Raw genomic sequence first — 16,386 nt, forward strand, 5'->3', positions numbered from 1 at the left:
TCTTCATTAGCAGCGTACTTACATACGTACACAGATAATAAACATAAACCAAACCTGCTTCTAAATCACTCACACTGCTGCTACTTCTTCAGGGACGACCTTCTTCCAAAACGAAAAGGCCAGCCGAAAACACACACACATACTGCTATGCTGCTTGCTGCAACATAGCTAGTAATATAACACTGAGCAAGCTTAGCGAGCTAGCAAAGAAATCACAAAACAGACCCAAGAAAAGATGAAGTGACGGAGCACAATACAAGGACCTGCTTGGACGGTGGACAGCTGGTACTGGTAGCAAAAGGAGCTTAGTACTAGTAGCTACTGGTAAATACTAATCCTTTGTGAATGAAGCTAATAATAAGGTGGTGGTGGTTTAATTTCTCCTTCACGAGATCCTATCACCACCCGGTGGCAGAACATCACATGACCTCTGCAGCAGGTGGAGCCTGGAGCGCATCGCCGGGTGGTGCCAGGATCTCGGGACCAGAAGAGAGGCACTGGCACGAGCTCGCTCAGGACGTGAGCCCATGTCGTCACTCGTCAGTAGTGGTAGTGGTAGTCGTAGGCGTGGTACGCCGGCTGCGGCGGCGGGGGCGCGGTGAGCTGCGCGCAGACCTCGGCGAATGCGGCGAGGATGGCGGCGTGGTGGCGGGGCGCGTTGAGTGCGAGCAGGCGGCGGAGCATGCAGCGGAGGTCGTCCCAGCCGCAGAGCCCCATCTCCACGACCATCTGCACCATGCTCTCCCGGAAGTCGGCGCGCGGGTCGGAGGACTCCTTCTCCACGGCCACGCCCACGTCGCCGTCGCCGTCCTCGCCTGCTGCTGCTTCCGCCGCAGACGCCACCGCCATCTTCTCGTACCGCTTCTTCCTCCTGCCCTGGTGGCCCCCCTGCTGCCTCCTCCTGCCCGTTGCCGCCGCCGCTGGCGCCTTGGCGGGCGGGTGCTTTGTGACGGCTGCGGCGGCGGCGGTGGTGGGGTTGTTGTAGGAGTAGTTGGAGTAGGAGGAGTGGGTGGTGGCGAAGGTGGCGGCGGAGGACGCCGTGGAGGCCGAGGACGGGAAGAATCCCGAGGAGGAGCGCGAGCTGCTCCGCGGCGGCGCCTGCGGCGGCTTGGGCGACGGGCGGAGGAAGGAAGGTAGCTGGCTGAGCAGCCTGGTGGCTGCGCGGCGCGGGCGGCAGCCGCACCCGGCGTCCACCACCGCCACGTGGCGCCACGACCGCCCCACCGGGAACTGCAGGCTCCCGCCCCGCCGCGCCCTGGTCGACGACATGCCGGTGGTGCGGGAAGGCCGGGAAGGAAATGGCTGGCCGAGGGAGCTAGCTGAGTAGCTGGGCGGGACGGCGGCTAGCGTCCCCTGTGCATGTGTGGCTGCCTTTTGGGTGGGTGGATGGACGGCGGTAAGCCTGCCGGTGGTGGTAAAAAGGAAGGGAGAGTGGACGCCGCCGTTTTATACGCGCGGCGAGATCTGGGTGACACTGACACGAGAGGGGTGGGTGGGCCTGCATGAGAAGGGGTGGAGTGGGGTCAATCGAGTGGGTAGTAGTAGTACTATGTGTACAGCTGGCTCTCCCAGTCTGGGCTCGGACGCTCGCTGACGGCCTGACGCTCATCATTCCGTTCCCCTGCGGCTTGTCTCCATGGTGTTGACTTTGACCGTCCTAGTTTGCTCCTGCTCCTGCTCCTGCCACAGCACGGCCACCGCAATGTTTACACGCTGGCATGCATGCGATGCATGTGCACGCTACGGGTTCCGTTCGCCTTAAAAAAAACAAGTTAAAAGACTATTCCGCTCTTTAAAAGAAAAACACTGTTTTAGTTAAAAAGATAAGTCAAAAAATATGAAGTATAAGATAAGTAAACGCATCAAAAGAAGCAGACGTACAGTGCAGTAGGTGAGCACCACACAGGTAGCGAAAGCGAGCGGAGGAGCAGGTTGGCAGGGACGTCTTGTGCAGCGAGCGTACATATGTGTTTAGTTCCATCCTAAATTCCCAAAAAGTGCTATAGTATCTGTCACATCGAATGTTTGCGGCCCATGTATGGAGCATTAAATGTAGACAAAAAAAAACTAATTGCACAGTTTGGTGGGAAATTACGAGACGAACGTTTTAAGTCTAATTAGTCCATAATTAAATACTAATTGCTAAATAAAAACGAAAAGTACTACAATATCCCCAAATTCCAACTTTCTACAACTAAACAAGGCCTGAACTGAGTTTGAGTTGGACGAACCTACCTCATCAAGCTTTGACTGTCGTTTATTTTAGGCCGTGTTTGGTTCCAAAAACTTTTTTTAAAAAGTGCTACAGTAGCTATCACATTGAATCTTACGATACGTGCATAGAGCATTAAATGTAGACGAAAAAAAACTAATTGCACAGTTTGGTTGAAAAATCGCGAGACGAACGTTTTGAGCCTAATTAATCCATGATTGAATACTAATTACTAAATAAAAACGAAAGTGCTACAGTAGCAAAAAATCCCAAACTTCACCCAACTAAACAAGCCGTTACCCAACATATAGATGGAGAGCCCAACTGTATACACTCATAGTATTCTATCCTACTACCTCAGTTCTAAATCACAAGTAGTTCTAGTTTTTCTAGATAAATAGTCTTTGGTACGTATCTACACAATATATATTAGGTGTATAGTAAAAAGCAATGTACTTACAAACAGGGACGAAGCTAGGAAAAAATTTAGGAGGGGCTAAACAACGGCAATTAGCAAGAAAAGAGGTTCAACAAATTTCAGCCCCTCCTACTTGTACATCTACAGCTGAAATTTTAGACGACGGCTCTACGGGGCTTCGCTTGCTCGTGAGCGGTAGGGGGGGCTGGAGCCCCCTAGCCCCACCGCTGGCTCCGTGCCTGCTTACAAAAGTCAAAATGATTTACAATTTAAAATAAAAGAGAGTATTTTTTTATAGCGCAAGTATCAGTGCAAGTTTTAATCGAGATTCGTCTTTACTCATTGAGTTGTCACATAAACACTTTTCATTATTTAAGAAGTTTTTAAAAAAAAACAGAGACGAAGTCAATTTCAAGCTTCTTTAACTCGGCTCTAGATGAGTCGAGGAATAAAATATTTACCGAATAACATAATAAAACTATGCATTTAGCAGGGTCATGGAGTTAAATCGATTCTTCAGCTAGCACCGAAGGCCAACCGCCAACCAAATCCAGCCCAGTGAAGAGCCGAATTCAAATTAAGAACCTGTTCCTACTCATTAAACAATTGTTTGTGCTTGGTAGAAGAGAAAGAGAGAAAAAAATACAAAACTGAATCCATCATCCGAGAACAGGGGCGGATCTACAAGGGCCTGGGGGGCTCCAGCCCCCTACAGCTGGTGCATCAATAGAAATATGAAGAGGATGAGAGAGAAGAAGAGGTGAAGAAAAGAAGAAAAATAGAGAGAGAAGAAGAAGAGACCAGTCTTCCTTCAGTCATGTTTTGCATCCATCGCTATCGGAGAAGGAAGAGATAATAGGAACCAAGTCCATCCTCATGCCTGCCTCCAACTCCAAATAAAGCAAGCAAATTAAGGGCATGTTTAGTTCACCTTAAATCTAAAATTTGGCACTATGCAAAAAGAAGATTCCTCGTCACATTAAATTTATGGTACATGCATGGAGTACTAAATGTTGACGAAATCAAAAATTAATTGCATAATTTGGTTGTACTTTACGAGACGAACATTTTAAGCCTAATTAGTCAACGTTTGGACAATTATTATCAAATACAAACGAAATGCTACAGTAGCTACTGCAGCTACAGGCGCTACGGCGGCGCCGATTCTGGCCTCAACTAAACGAGGGCTAAAACCTCGTCCGGTCCATCAATGACGGGGGGCGCTACGTATCGACGCAAAGAAGAATGCCGTCGCCGTGCACGCCGCAGTCGTTATCGTTATCGATCGCCTTCTGGCGTCTGCACTCTGCAGTGGCCTCCTCACCACATCCGAATCCGCTCGTAAAAAGTCACGGCCTCACGGGTGGTCGGTGCCCCGTGCCTGCTCCGGGGACCCCGGGGCGGTATGCTCTTCTGTCAATCTGCCGCGTTGTGTCTGGGCGGCTAGCTAAAAACTTGCATCATTCTCGTGGTGTAATCATCATAGCGGTTAACCGTTACCAGCTTTCGCTACCTACGACCGAGCCCGGCTTTCCTTTCGGCGCGACCAGGAATGCCCGAGCCCTCAGCACGCTGTCTGCTGCGGTGCTGGTAATAGCATTTTTAGGCACTGGCCAGTGCCCACCGTGCTCCTTCGGTGCATGCGGGCACTTGAGCGAGACACCTCTTTTAAGGTACGAGGACGATGAAACAGAGATACTCCTTCGTCCCATAATAAATGTACTTTTAGAGCTTTTAGAGTTTAAAATTTGTCCTAAAATAAATACACATCTAAACTAACTTCACTTGTTTTTTTTTCTATTTTTTCTCTTCCTAGAGTGCAACGATTACACTTTTATATATATATATATATATATATATATATATATATATATATATATATATATATATATATATATATATATATATATATATATATATATATATATATATATAGAACTACTATTCTGTAGCTGGCCATAGAAGAACTTATTCTGTAGCCACTTTGAGTTACGATAATTACTATGTTAATTTACGAGATTTACAGTAACTCCTTACTAAGTGGTTTACTATAACGTTATGGTAAATATTCCCATGTGTTATAGTAACCCAACTATCGTAAATATGTATTGACATTATGGTAAATTAGTATATAAAATTATGGTAAATAGAGGTGGCTACAGAATAACTTATTTTGTAGCCGGCTGCTGAATAGTCTCTCCCATATATATATATATATATATATATATATATATATATATATATATATATATATATATATATATATATATATATATATATATATATATATATATATATATAGTTTCTCACTGACCTTAATCTCCTTATCTAAACTCTAGAAGTGCACTTATTTTGAGACGGAATGAATACTATTTTGGACCATGTTGTACTCATCTCTTAGAAAAGATAATACCACCTCCATGCAAAAAAAAACTTGACAATCTACTATTTTTTTTCAAACGTATCAATCATTACTATTGGAGAAGTTGTGAGACGACTTACGAGTATACGCTAAGAAGTTACTTCCTCTGTTCTCTTTATAAAGCGCCGTTGGGCATGACGGGGTCACCCAAACCACGCTTTGACCGTTTATTTATATTGAGTTGCATGCACCAATTAATTCAACCTAAAATCTTAACCTGACGAGGAGAGGTGGACAATTCACTTATATTCCAATACTTCCCTCACGTCGAGGCTCCCTTAGACCACAGACGTGGATAGGAGCAAGCATCAATTATATTTTATTTAATTGCGCTAACTAGGTTTCGAACTCAAGACCTCTGGCTTTGGTATTATATTGAGTTGCATGCACCAATGAGTTCAACCTAAAAGGACGTGGATAGGAGCGAGCAGTTATTTAATTGCACTAACCAGGTTTCGAACTCGAGACCTCTGGCTTTGCTACTATATTGAGTTACATGCACCAACCAGTTCAACCCAAAAGCTTAAGCTGATGGGAGAGGTGAGCAATTCACTTATATTCCAACAATTTATTTTTCATTACATTATTTTATATTTATAAATTTATGATAATCGGATAGTACATTTAATTAGCAATCTAACCATATCTGGTTTACAGTATAATAATTAAAATTGTTAGCTAAATTATTGATTAAATATTTTAAAGTTTGAATCTTGATATGTGTACATGCTTTATAAAAGAAAATGGAGGGAGTGCGATGGCGACCACAACACCCCCGGTCGGCAGCGGGCACGGCCATGACAACCTCAGTCGGGCACTAGTGCGATGGCCACGGCGCGGCCACGTTAGTGAGCGACCAGTTGCGCATGGCTACGGCAGCCCCGCGCACGTGTGGGCAGAGGACGGGCGCTACGGGTGGACTGTGCCTAGACTGGATATCGAGCCAGTTTGGCTTAGCTCGGTCTACCTCGAGCTGGCTTGTTAGGCTAACGAGCCAGATCGGTTCGGCTCATTAATATTACGAGCTAGAGGGACAGCTCGGCTTAGCTCGTTACTGAGCTCGAGCTGGCTCGTTTAGCTCGTGAGCTACTAAAAAAATAGGACACACATGTTTATAATATTTATGCTACATTAATCGCAGAAGGTGGCGTCCACCATTATGCAACCATATATGATTAATACATATCAGGTTCATCAAAAGTATCAACCATGTAACATAGCTGGTCCATCCATGATCATGCAGTTTTAGCATACTAACTAGTTCCTTATCACCATAAATTTAGAAAAGTCCACAGATTTAATGTCAGCATCATCATCTTCTCCCTGGAAAACAATCCATAAAATCAATATTTAAGTATCACAACAATTATAAAATCAAAATTCATATGAAACAGCTGAAAATAAGGATTACATACCAATAGAATATGTCTACACTTCTAGGTCAGCATCATCATCTTCTGGATTCATAGTTGTGGGCTGATAGGCCTCAGCTCGTTTCAGCTCGTGAGCTGGCTCGTTAAAAATAGTTAAAACTCGTGAAAAAGTTAAAACGAGCCGAGTCGAGCCGAGCTGAGCCGGCCACGAGTCAAGCAAGTTGGCGAGCCACGAGTATTTTGTCCAGCCTAAGTGTGCCCTCATAGATGCGTCATCGATGGGGAAAATGAGAGGAGAAAGAAAGAGCTATTATTTAAGGTGGTTAATAAGTGGTATAGTGGGTGATTTTTACTAACTCTATTAAGTCTATGTATCTGGGAGCTAGATCCACGTGTTGGCGGATCTGGGCCTGGTTTGTGGACATCTAGAGGTGTTTGAATAGAAAAATATAGAAGTGCAGTTGTTTTTTATCTGAAGTTGCAGGAGCTCTCCTAAATAGGCCCTTAGGGCCGGGACTTCTCCACTTCACCTTTTTTTAGCCCTGCTTCCAAGTTTGCTAACGAAACTAGAATAGCTTGATGAGCTCTGCTAAAAAAGATAGAGTTTGTGCAACACCTAGAAACTCTAGGTTCTTTTAGGAGCTACTCCACGTAGAGTTGGTAGAATATAGTCGACGAAGCAGTTCTAAACATACACTTTATAGAGAGAATTGCACGGCTGGTCAATGAACTTGCGAGGTTGTATAAGCAAATCGAGGACTATTATTACTAGGCCATGTTTGGTACTACCTCCGTCCAAAAAATTAACTTTAGAATTAAACCAAGTCAAAACTCTTGAATTTAACTAGATTTTTATAGAAACCAGGGTCAATATTTATATCTTCCAATAGATTTATTATAAAAATATATATTATGATTAATATAAGGGGCAATTGTCTGGCGGACATCCAAAGTGATGGTCATTTGCTGGCGGACACTCCGTTTTGAGCAGTTTGCCAGAAAACACTCTGGTTCGTTGAAATTAGGCCACAGGACACCGCGGCCCGGTTTTAACCGGTTGAGTAGAGAGAAAATTTCATTTTGGACATCCGGTGCCCCTAAGCCACAGTTGGGTCCGCGCCCCCCAACCTGGTCTGGTTAGACCACGTAAGAACCGGCCATTTTTCTCAGGCCAGGCCCGAGGCAGCCTCACGCTGGTTCCTGTCACTGCCCCCGCTGGTACTCTGCTGCTCCTTCTCGTCGTTCTCCTCACCTCTGCTGCTCCTCCCCGCCGGTGGTGTTCCCCTGCTCGTCCTCCCTGTCAGTGGTGGTCCCCTGCTCCAACGAGCTCCTCAGGCCGTGCACGCGAGCTCCGTGGACCGCGCCCAGAGTGAAGGGGTACGCCAGAGGGAGAGATGAGCGTGGCGGCGCCATGGTCGCCGGCGGTGAACCCTCGCCAGCGCAACCCGATCTTAGGCTACGGAGCATGAGAGACGATGATATCAAGTATGTTGGACTTAGGAGCTCACTGCGAAGCCGATGGAGGGTATCTCGTTGACGGGAGTGGCACCGAGAGGGGAGGCATCGCAGAGAGGCGGATGGATGGCAGTGACGTGCTTTGGCGAGTTCATAGCACCCCACAAAGGCCACGGATTGCTGTCGAAGAGGGTCGCAGCGGGTCGGTGTTCTTCTGCAAGGTCAAGAGCAGGAACAACGAGGCAAGCGTGGGCCTACTGTGGGAGAGCGAGAGCTCGGATGTGCACTCGTCAATGGTGGCGGTGGCGGTGGGAGGCGCGGCGGGATGGGAGAGGGAGCAGGAGAGGATTGGGCCGGCCGGATTCGGCCCAGGGAGCGAGAGAGGTTTTCTTTTCTTATGGGGTCCAACCAAACTAGGTTGGGGGCAGACCCAAGTGTGGCTCAGGGGCACCGGATGTCCAAAACTAAATTTCCTCTCTCCTCAACTGGCTGAAACCAGGCCACGGTGTCCTGTGGCCTAATTTCAACGAACCAGAGTGTCTTCTGGCAAACTGCTCAAAACGGGTTATCTACCAGCAAACGATCATCACTTTGGATGTCCGTCAGACAAATTTCACTTAATATAATGATATTTATTAGTTATCATAAATATTACGTATTAGTATTTCTAGTGACGGACCAGGGTCCTATGGTTCCCCACGGGGGTACTACTCGATGGGTCCTGAGATGGCCCACGATCTATTGAAGGACACGAGACAAGGTGGCGTGGACTTCAAGCTATTCCAGATCGACTTATTCGGCTTACTATGAAAACTAGATTTTGTAATAGGACTAGAACTCTTCTCTTATAACCGACTAGGACTAGATTCATGCTCTTACCCTCTCCCCTATATAAAGAGAGGTATGGTGCACCCCCTTGTAACCCTAACAATCATACAATCAATACAACGCAAAAGGCCACATGTCGACTGGACGTAATGGCTATTACTCAGCAAGTGGGCTCGAACCAGTATAAATCGTTCGTCTCTTTGTGTTTATCGTTGAGTTCTGCATACACCGAAGCCCTCGGAACACCATCCTAAGTACCCCCGTGACGGGTTGCCAGTCACAAACATCGACAGCTAGCACACCAGGTAGGGGCTTTTGGTGACTTCGTTATCGAGAGCTCGACGGACCTCGACGACATGATTTTCTCGACGGGTGTCACCTTCATCTTTGGCTCCTGGATCCACAAGACAGGTGACAATGGCAGGCTCCAAAGTTGTCTCATGGAGATCCCGGCGCCTCAAGATTTACCAGACGTCTCGACGACCACACTAGATCAACTCGCTGAGAAGTTTTTGCACCTCTCAATGTCTGATTCAACTCAAACTCAGGAGGTCACCATCAACCACGGCTCCCGTTTAGACACGTCACCTTTGTCCGGACTAGAGATCCCATCTAAAGTCCAACACGAAGACCTAGTTCGTTTTCCACTCAGACTCAAGAATTCAGCTTTAATCTATCAAGATACGATCAGCTACCTCGTGCAGTCTGAGCAAGAGATCCCTCTTATGGGTGCCCAGAGAGGTTTGGTTCTATCCATCACACCTGAAGGAGGCATCGTCCATTGGCTGGGTGCTCGACCCGACACTTCTTTAATAGATTCATCTCGTTTAGTTGGCATGGTGAAACTCTTGCCTCATCAGGACAACAGAACTCTTTTAGCGGACAACTACGATCATGGTTCTATAGAGATTTTGGATATCATGATGACTGCAGAATCTAGAACTCACCCGGCCATGAGGCACTCCAAAGAAGCTTTGTGGCCAGGCAACGACCTCAGATCCCTATGGCTAATCCACCAGATATCCAAGATGGAGAGAAAACCTTGTTCAACATCTCTCCGGATATTGTGCCACCCAACAGAGAAACATATGAGCAGAAGACGGCTAGAGAAAGAAAGAACAAAGCTTGACAGGCTTAGCGCAACCGCACCCAACACCGCAAGGAATAATGGCAGCAGTATCAGTCGGCTTATCGAGACATTGAACGACGGCGCTTAGCTGCAGAGGCAGCATATGAACAACATCTATGGGATGAAGAAGCAGAACGACAACGCCAAGACCGTGATGTCGTTAGAGCTTCTACATCACACAACCTTGAGCCTAAGTTCATGGAAGTAGCTAGCCATAGGGTCTTCACTACGCCCTAGTAGAATAGATGGCGACCATAGAAAACCCTACTCCAGATCAGCAACTACTCAAAGTCATTCTGAAATCCATAGCCCTTCAGATGTAGGCTGCAAAAGTGACATCCCAAGCTAACCCTTCCCAAGGACTAGAGGCGCGGGCACCAGCCCACTCTCGTTTGGGACCATAGGGTAACCAAGGAGGAGAACAATGAGTACCTGCCCACTCCCGTCTAGGGCCGCAGGGTAAGCAGAACAGAAATCAGGGTGCCGCACAGTCAGCCTATCATGGGCACCAGTATAGTAATAGGGAAGGCAGAGGCGAGTCCGAGTATAGAGAGGCTGGCATCTCACCAGACAGGTTCCCATATTTCTCTAACAAACTACTCTCTGTTCGGCTTACCTATAAATTCAAGCCGTCCAAACATACCAAGTATAACGGGAAGATAGAACCCAACTAATGGTTGCGCATCTACTCTCAGTCCATCGAGTTGGTAGGCGGCGACGATGACATCAAAGTGTTATACTTTCCCATGGCACTCGACACCGTGCCTCTCGCCTGGTTTGATAAGCTACGAGCCAACTCCATCGATACTTGGGGACAGCTCCAGCGCAAATTCTGTGAAAAATTTTGTGACGTCCTCACCCACCCAAGTACTCAGAACGAGCTTAGAGCTTGCTAGCAGAAACCAAATGAAACATTCTAGCAATATTATCACCACTTTACTAAGTTACGAGCCCAAGTCTATGATATCACAAACATGGAGGTGATAGATCACTTCACCAACGGGATCAAATACAAGTGGCAGTTTGAAAAATTCTGTGATCATAATCCAGAGACCATCAAGGAATTTAAGCGTACAATACAAAAGATGATTGCATCTGAAGAGCGTACTCATGAATGATTCTCACATGGCCAACGAGACAAAGGTTATGACCACAGAAGCAATCAGGGTGGACAACCAAGCAGAAACAGAGGACCTAACAACACCCATGCTTCCATGGATGGGTCCAAGAAATCTAACAAAAATAACAAGAAGTTCAAATACCTGAAGAATTTACCTTGCCCTTTCCATAAGAACGTCAAGCACACGGCGACCGAGTGCAGATAACTCCAAGAACTGGGTTTCTACGATAAAAGCAACAAGGGCAAGGGTAAAGCTGATAACAGCAAATATGGAGACGAGAACCCTCACCCTGGCTTCCAATAGTCCAAGGGTCAAATCATAATAATCTTTGTGGGGCTACCGACTTCATCAAACAAACGCTCAGGAAAGTTGGCTCTTCGAGACATCATGGCAGGAGAGCCCTCAACACCAAAATACCTTAATTGGTCTGAGTACCTAATCTAGTTTTTCCAGAAAAAGATCAATGGACTAGCATGATTAATGCCAGCCACTATCCACTTGTCTTGGGTCCAACAATAGCCGGCATGATAGTCCCCAAGGTCCTGATCGATGACGGCATAGGATTCAATATAATATTTGCTGATACACTAAAGAAGATATGACTTGACTTTACCAGCCTACTCACCCCCACTGATGACCCTTTCTACAGGATAGTACCCAGCAAGGCTGCCATGCCACTCGGACAGATCATGCTCCCGGTAATGTTTTGCACCCCAAACAATTACTGAACAGAGTTCATCAAATTCGAGGTGGCTGACTTTGAATCATCATACCATGCTATCTTTGGTCGATCTACTTTGACTAAGTTCATGGCCATACCACATTACCCGTACCTCTTGCTCAAGATGCCGGGTCCCAATGGCGTACTCTCCTTTCGAGGTGACCTCAAGCGCTCATATGACTATGACACAGAAGCCGTCCAGATCGTAGCCAGAACATAGCAAGCCTATGAAACATAGGAGATTGCCAACATTGCACAACAAACTAAGCCAGAAGACATGGAGATTCTGACTAAGAAGACAGGAATCATTGCACCACCCTCTAAGATGGATACCATCAAGATTGATCTAGGTACTGGTGATCCCTCTAAAATGGCTATCATCAGCACCCATCTCTCCAAAGAATAGGAACTCACGCTCATCAACTTTCTCAGAGAAAACAAAGATATCTTCGCATAGAAGTTGGCTGATATGCCAGGTGTTCTGAGAGAGTTGGCTGAGCACAAATTGGATTTAAACCCCAGCTCAAAGCTGATCAAGCAATGTCTACGATGGTTCTCACCAGATAAGAAAACAACAATCAAGAAGGAAATCACCAAGCTATTGGCAGCTAGGTTCATTAGGAAAATTCTTCACCCTGACTGGGTAGCCAATCCTGTACTCATCCAGAAGAAGAACTCAAAAGTGTGATGCATGTGCGTCGACTACATAGATCTCAATAAACATTGCCTGAAGGATCCCTTTGGCTTACCTCGCATTGATCAGATCATAGACTCTACGGACGGGTCGACTCTTTTATCCTTCCTTGATTGCTACTCGGGTTACCATTAGATTACCCTTCAAAAATAAGATCAGAGCAAGACATCCTTCATCACTCCGTTTGGTGCCTACTATTACATGACCATGTCCTTTGGGTTTAAAAACGTCGGTGCAACCTATCAGCGGGCTATCCAGGCGTGCCTAAGCAAACAAATCGGTCATAATGTAGAAGCCTACTTGGATGATGTCATCATCAAGACCAAGGACCCTTCTACTCTAATCGCAGACTTGAAGCAAACCTTTGACAGTCTTCATAAGTACAAGTAGAAGCTTAACCCAACAAAGTGTGTGTTTGGAGTTCCTTCTGAATAGCTATTGGGTTTCCTCGTGAGCCATCGGGGTATCAAAGCTAGCACAAAATAGATTCAAGCAATCACTCAGATGACTCGACCCCACTGCGTCAAAGATGTTCAAAAACTGACAAGGTGCATGGATGCCCTCAATCGTTTCATCTCACAACTCAGAGAAAAAGATTTACCTTTCTTCAAGTTGTTGAAAAAGTCAAGCAAGTTCGAGTGGATAGCTGAAGCTGACGAAGCCTTTTAGAAGCTCAAAGAGTACATGTCCACCTCTCCAAAACTTACTCCACCCGAGAGACACGAACCACTCTTACTCTACAATGCAGCTACTACTATGGTAGTAAGCATGGCAATATTTGTGGAGCGGGCTAAAGAAGGGCACGTATATAAGGTACAATGACCTGTCTATTATATTAGCGAGGTGCTATCAGAATTCAAGGCCAAGTACCCACATGTGCAAAAGCTCCTTTATGCCCTTTTGATCACTTCACGCAAGCTACGCCACTATTTTGATGAACACAAGGTAATAGTGGTATCCGACTTCCCACTTGGCGATGTTCTATGCAATCGGGATGCAACAGAACACATATCCATGTGGTCAGTCGAACTAGGAGCTCAGAACATTGAGTTCGTCTCTCGCAAAGCCATCAAATCTCAAGTCTTGGCTAATTTCATAGCCGAGTGGACCGAAGCCTAGCAGCCTACTCTAACAGTTATCTTCGATCGTTGGAAGATGTATTTCAATGGTTCCCTCAAACTAGGAGGCATAGGCGTTGGTGTTCTCTTCGTATCTTCAGATGGAAAGGAGCTTAAATATGTCCTACAAATACTCTGGTCTGCTACCAACAATGAAGCCGAGTACGGCCCTCCTTCACGGCCTTTGAGAAGCAGTCTCACTCAGCATCTAGCGTTTGCTCATCTATGGCGACTCCTCAGTGGTCATCAATTAGGTCAACAAGGAGACTGCTTCAAGGAGACCATGGACTCTTATTGCACAGAAGTCCACAAACTTGAGAAACACTTCCAAGGTCTAGAAATCCTCCATGTTATGCGAGATCTCAATGTTGCGGCTGATGTTTTGGCCAAATTGGGATCAGATAGAGTCTAGGTACCCCCTAATGTGTTTGTTCAGGAACTGTAAGTCCCTTCAGTCAAACAAGAAAACTCCACATCCACCGATACTCTGACTCTTGATGTCCATGTACTAGTGGTCAACCCGGCATGGACATAAGTATTTATTGATTACATCCGACACCATAAGTTGCCCAACGATAAGGTAGAAGTAGAGTAGATCATGCGCAGAAGCAAGAATTACGTCTTAGTCTAAGATAGGCTCAACTGGCGGGGCGCATCATCTGGTGTTCTCAAATGCATTACACCTGAAGAAGGGCAGAAAATTTTGGAGGAAATTCACTACGGGTGTTGTGGCAACCACACAGCCTTTAGGACCTTAGTTGGCAAGGATTTCAGATCTAGGTACTATTGGCCTATAGCACTGAAAGACGTAGAAGAGTTAGTACAACATTGCAAGGGTTGTCAGTTCTTCGCCAAGCAAGCCCATGTCCTAGCCCATAATCTTATCTACATCCCTCCATCATGGCCTTTTTCATGCTAGGGGCTCAACATGGTTGGACCTCTCAAACGAGCATCGGGTGGTTTCGAGTACATCTATGTAGCCATTGACATGTTCGCTAAGTGGATATGGTACATGCCACTCATCAAGATTAATGCTACAAAGGCAGTCGAGTTCATGCAAGATGTTCTATAATGCCCAATCAGATCATTATAGACCTTGGCTCACCCTTTACAGCTATTGAGTTTAGAAGCTAGGCTCAAGACTATGACATCAACATCGACTATGCTTCCGTTGCTCATCCTCAAGCGAACGACCAAGTAAAGTGGGCTAACGGGCTACTTCTAGCCGGCCTAAAGCCCAGACAATTTAATGAGCTTCAAGACTACGGCGGCAAGTGGATATACGAGTTACCCAAGGTAGTTTGGGGACTACGCACTTAGCAAAGCTCAGAGGCCATCTTACTAGCGGATTTGATATGGTACTCTCCCAGGGTTGAATAGTACAATATAGATGAAGCAGACGAAACCCGACGGCTATAAATTAACAGTGTCAAAGAAATCAAGCTTAACACACTCTTCTAGTCCGCCAGGTACCTGCAAGGCCTACGACATCACTACAACAAGAACGTGCGCCCTTGTACCTTTCAAGTCGGAGATTTAGTCGTCAAGCGTATCCAGAATACCTTAGGACAACACAAGCTACTCAACCCCTAGGAAGCCCCCTTTATCATCTCCAAAGTTACTCGGCCAGGCTCCTTCGAGTTAATCACAGAGGACGGTGATCCCATGCCTAACTCCTGGAACATCGATCAGCTATGGAGATTTTATGCTTAATATTATTAAGTAGTTATCTTGTTTAAGAAAATTCAGTGTTCTAGCTTCTGTACTTAAGATTCTTTGTTATTAATACAGAGTCAATGTTCTTCGCTAGATGAATCTGTCTTTTTCTTTTGTGCAAAATACATACCTATTACAGTTGTCTCTCTTTGTTGCGACCTTTATTACATCATATATGAGATATATAGCTGACTAATTGCGCGGCTACACATCTCTCAATATGATAAAATTACTCGACGCATGGTTCTTATTCTGTATACCCAGTTCTAGGCTATATTATATGAGATACGCATGCTACTCGGATGGCTTACATCTCCTTGGTCGGGAGCCAATTACCGACATTTAATTTAACTATTGCATATCGTCCTGGGTAGGGTGATTCTCAGAAGCAAGTAACCTGATTCGTTGGCTACAGGACGGGATCCTAACAACAAACAATCGTTATAAGGGTTCCTTTAACAAGTGTGAAAGCATCTAGGCCCCTAGTTGGGTTTCAGTGATTAATGACAATACGTGATTACTATGACTAATGTGTGTTTTGCAGAGGCAATTAAGTTAGGTCATGGTAATGGAGATTGATTGGGCAATCATGGTGGTCATGCCCCTATGATGGAAATCATTTCAGTTTTCAAAGGATGGATGACAAGGTTAAGGATGGACAAGGTCTAAGTGTCATTTGGAGTTGAAAAGACACTTAGAGTAGTTTAGGACTTTGTTTTTCCTTTGGCCGTACTATTAAGGGGGGTATGGATGGGTACTTTGACCTAGGTGAGTCTAGTGGGTTAGGTGTGGTGCACACTTGCTAAAACTAGCACTAGATAGCTCCAAAATAGCCCTTAGATCCAATGGAGCAAACTTCATTCACGTATGATTGAAAGTTGGAAGTGAATGGAGGATCAAATGCTGACCGGACGCTGGTTCCGGGTTGACCGGACACTGGCGCAGAGTCTGATCAGTTCATTTGATCAAGGTGATGTCGTCTGGTGCGACCGGACGCTAAGAGATGAGTGACCGGACGCTGAGGGCCAGCATTCGGTCGACTCCAGTAAGGTTCTAGAGAGGGAAAATCATGACTGGACGTGTTCGGTCAGTGCTGACCGGACGCTGTCCAGCGTCCGGTTACTACTTAAACACTGGAGTTTAGGGAGAACTGACCAGAGCATCTGGTCAATAAGACCA

At 45.8% G+C, this 16,386-nt stretch overlaps 1 protein-coding gene across 1 annotated transcript; it reads right to left on the reverse strand.

Annotated features, from left to right (window-relative positions):
- LOC136505967 (transcription repressor OFP8-like) lies at window positions 1–1,391 on the reverse strand. The gene has a single exon (XM_066501097.1). The coding sequence runs from the start codon at window positions 1,267–1,269 to the stop codon at window positions 541–543; it is 729 nt and encodes a 242-aa protein (XP_066357194.1). The 5' UTR covers window positions 1,270–1,391; the 3' UTR covers window positions 1–540.
- Between the last annotated feature and the right edge of the window lie 14,995 nt (window positions 1,392–16,386).

This window comes from Miscanthus floridulus, chromosome 14, assembly GCF_019320115.1.
Source record: "Miscanthus floridulus cultivar M001 chromosome 14, ASM1932011v1, whole genome shotgun sequence".
Classification (NCBI taxonomy): Eukaryota; Viridiplantae; Streptophyta; class Magnoliopsida; order Poales; family Poaceae; genus Miscanthus; species Miscanthus floridulus.

Bases quoted from the DNA above. Each gene is read 5' to 3' on its own strand.
- LOC136505967 (XM_066501097.1), bottom strand. From the start codon at position 1,269: ATGTCGTCGACCAGGGCGCGGCGGGGCGGGAGCCTGCAGTTCCCGGTG.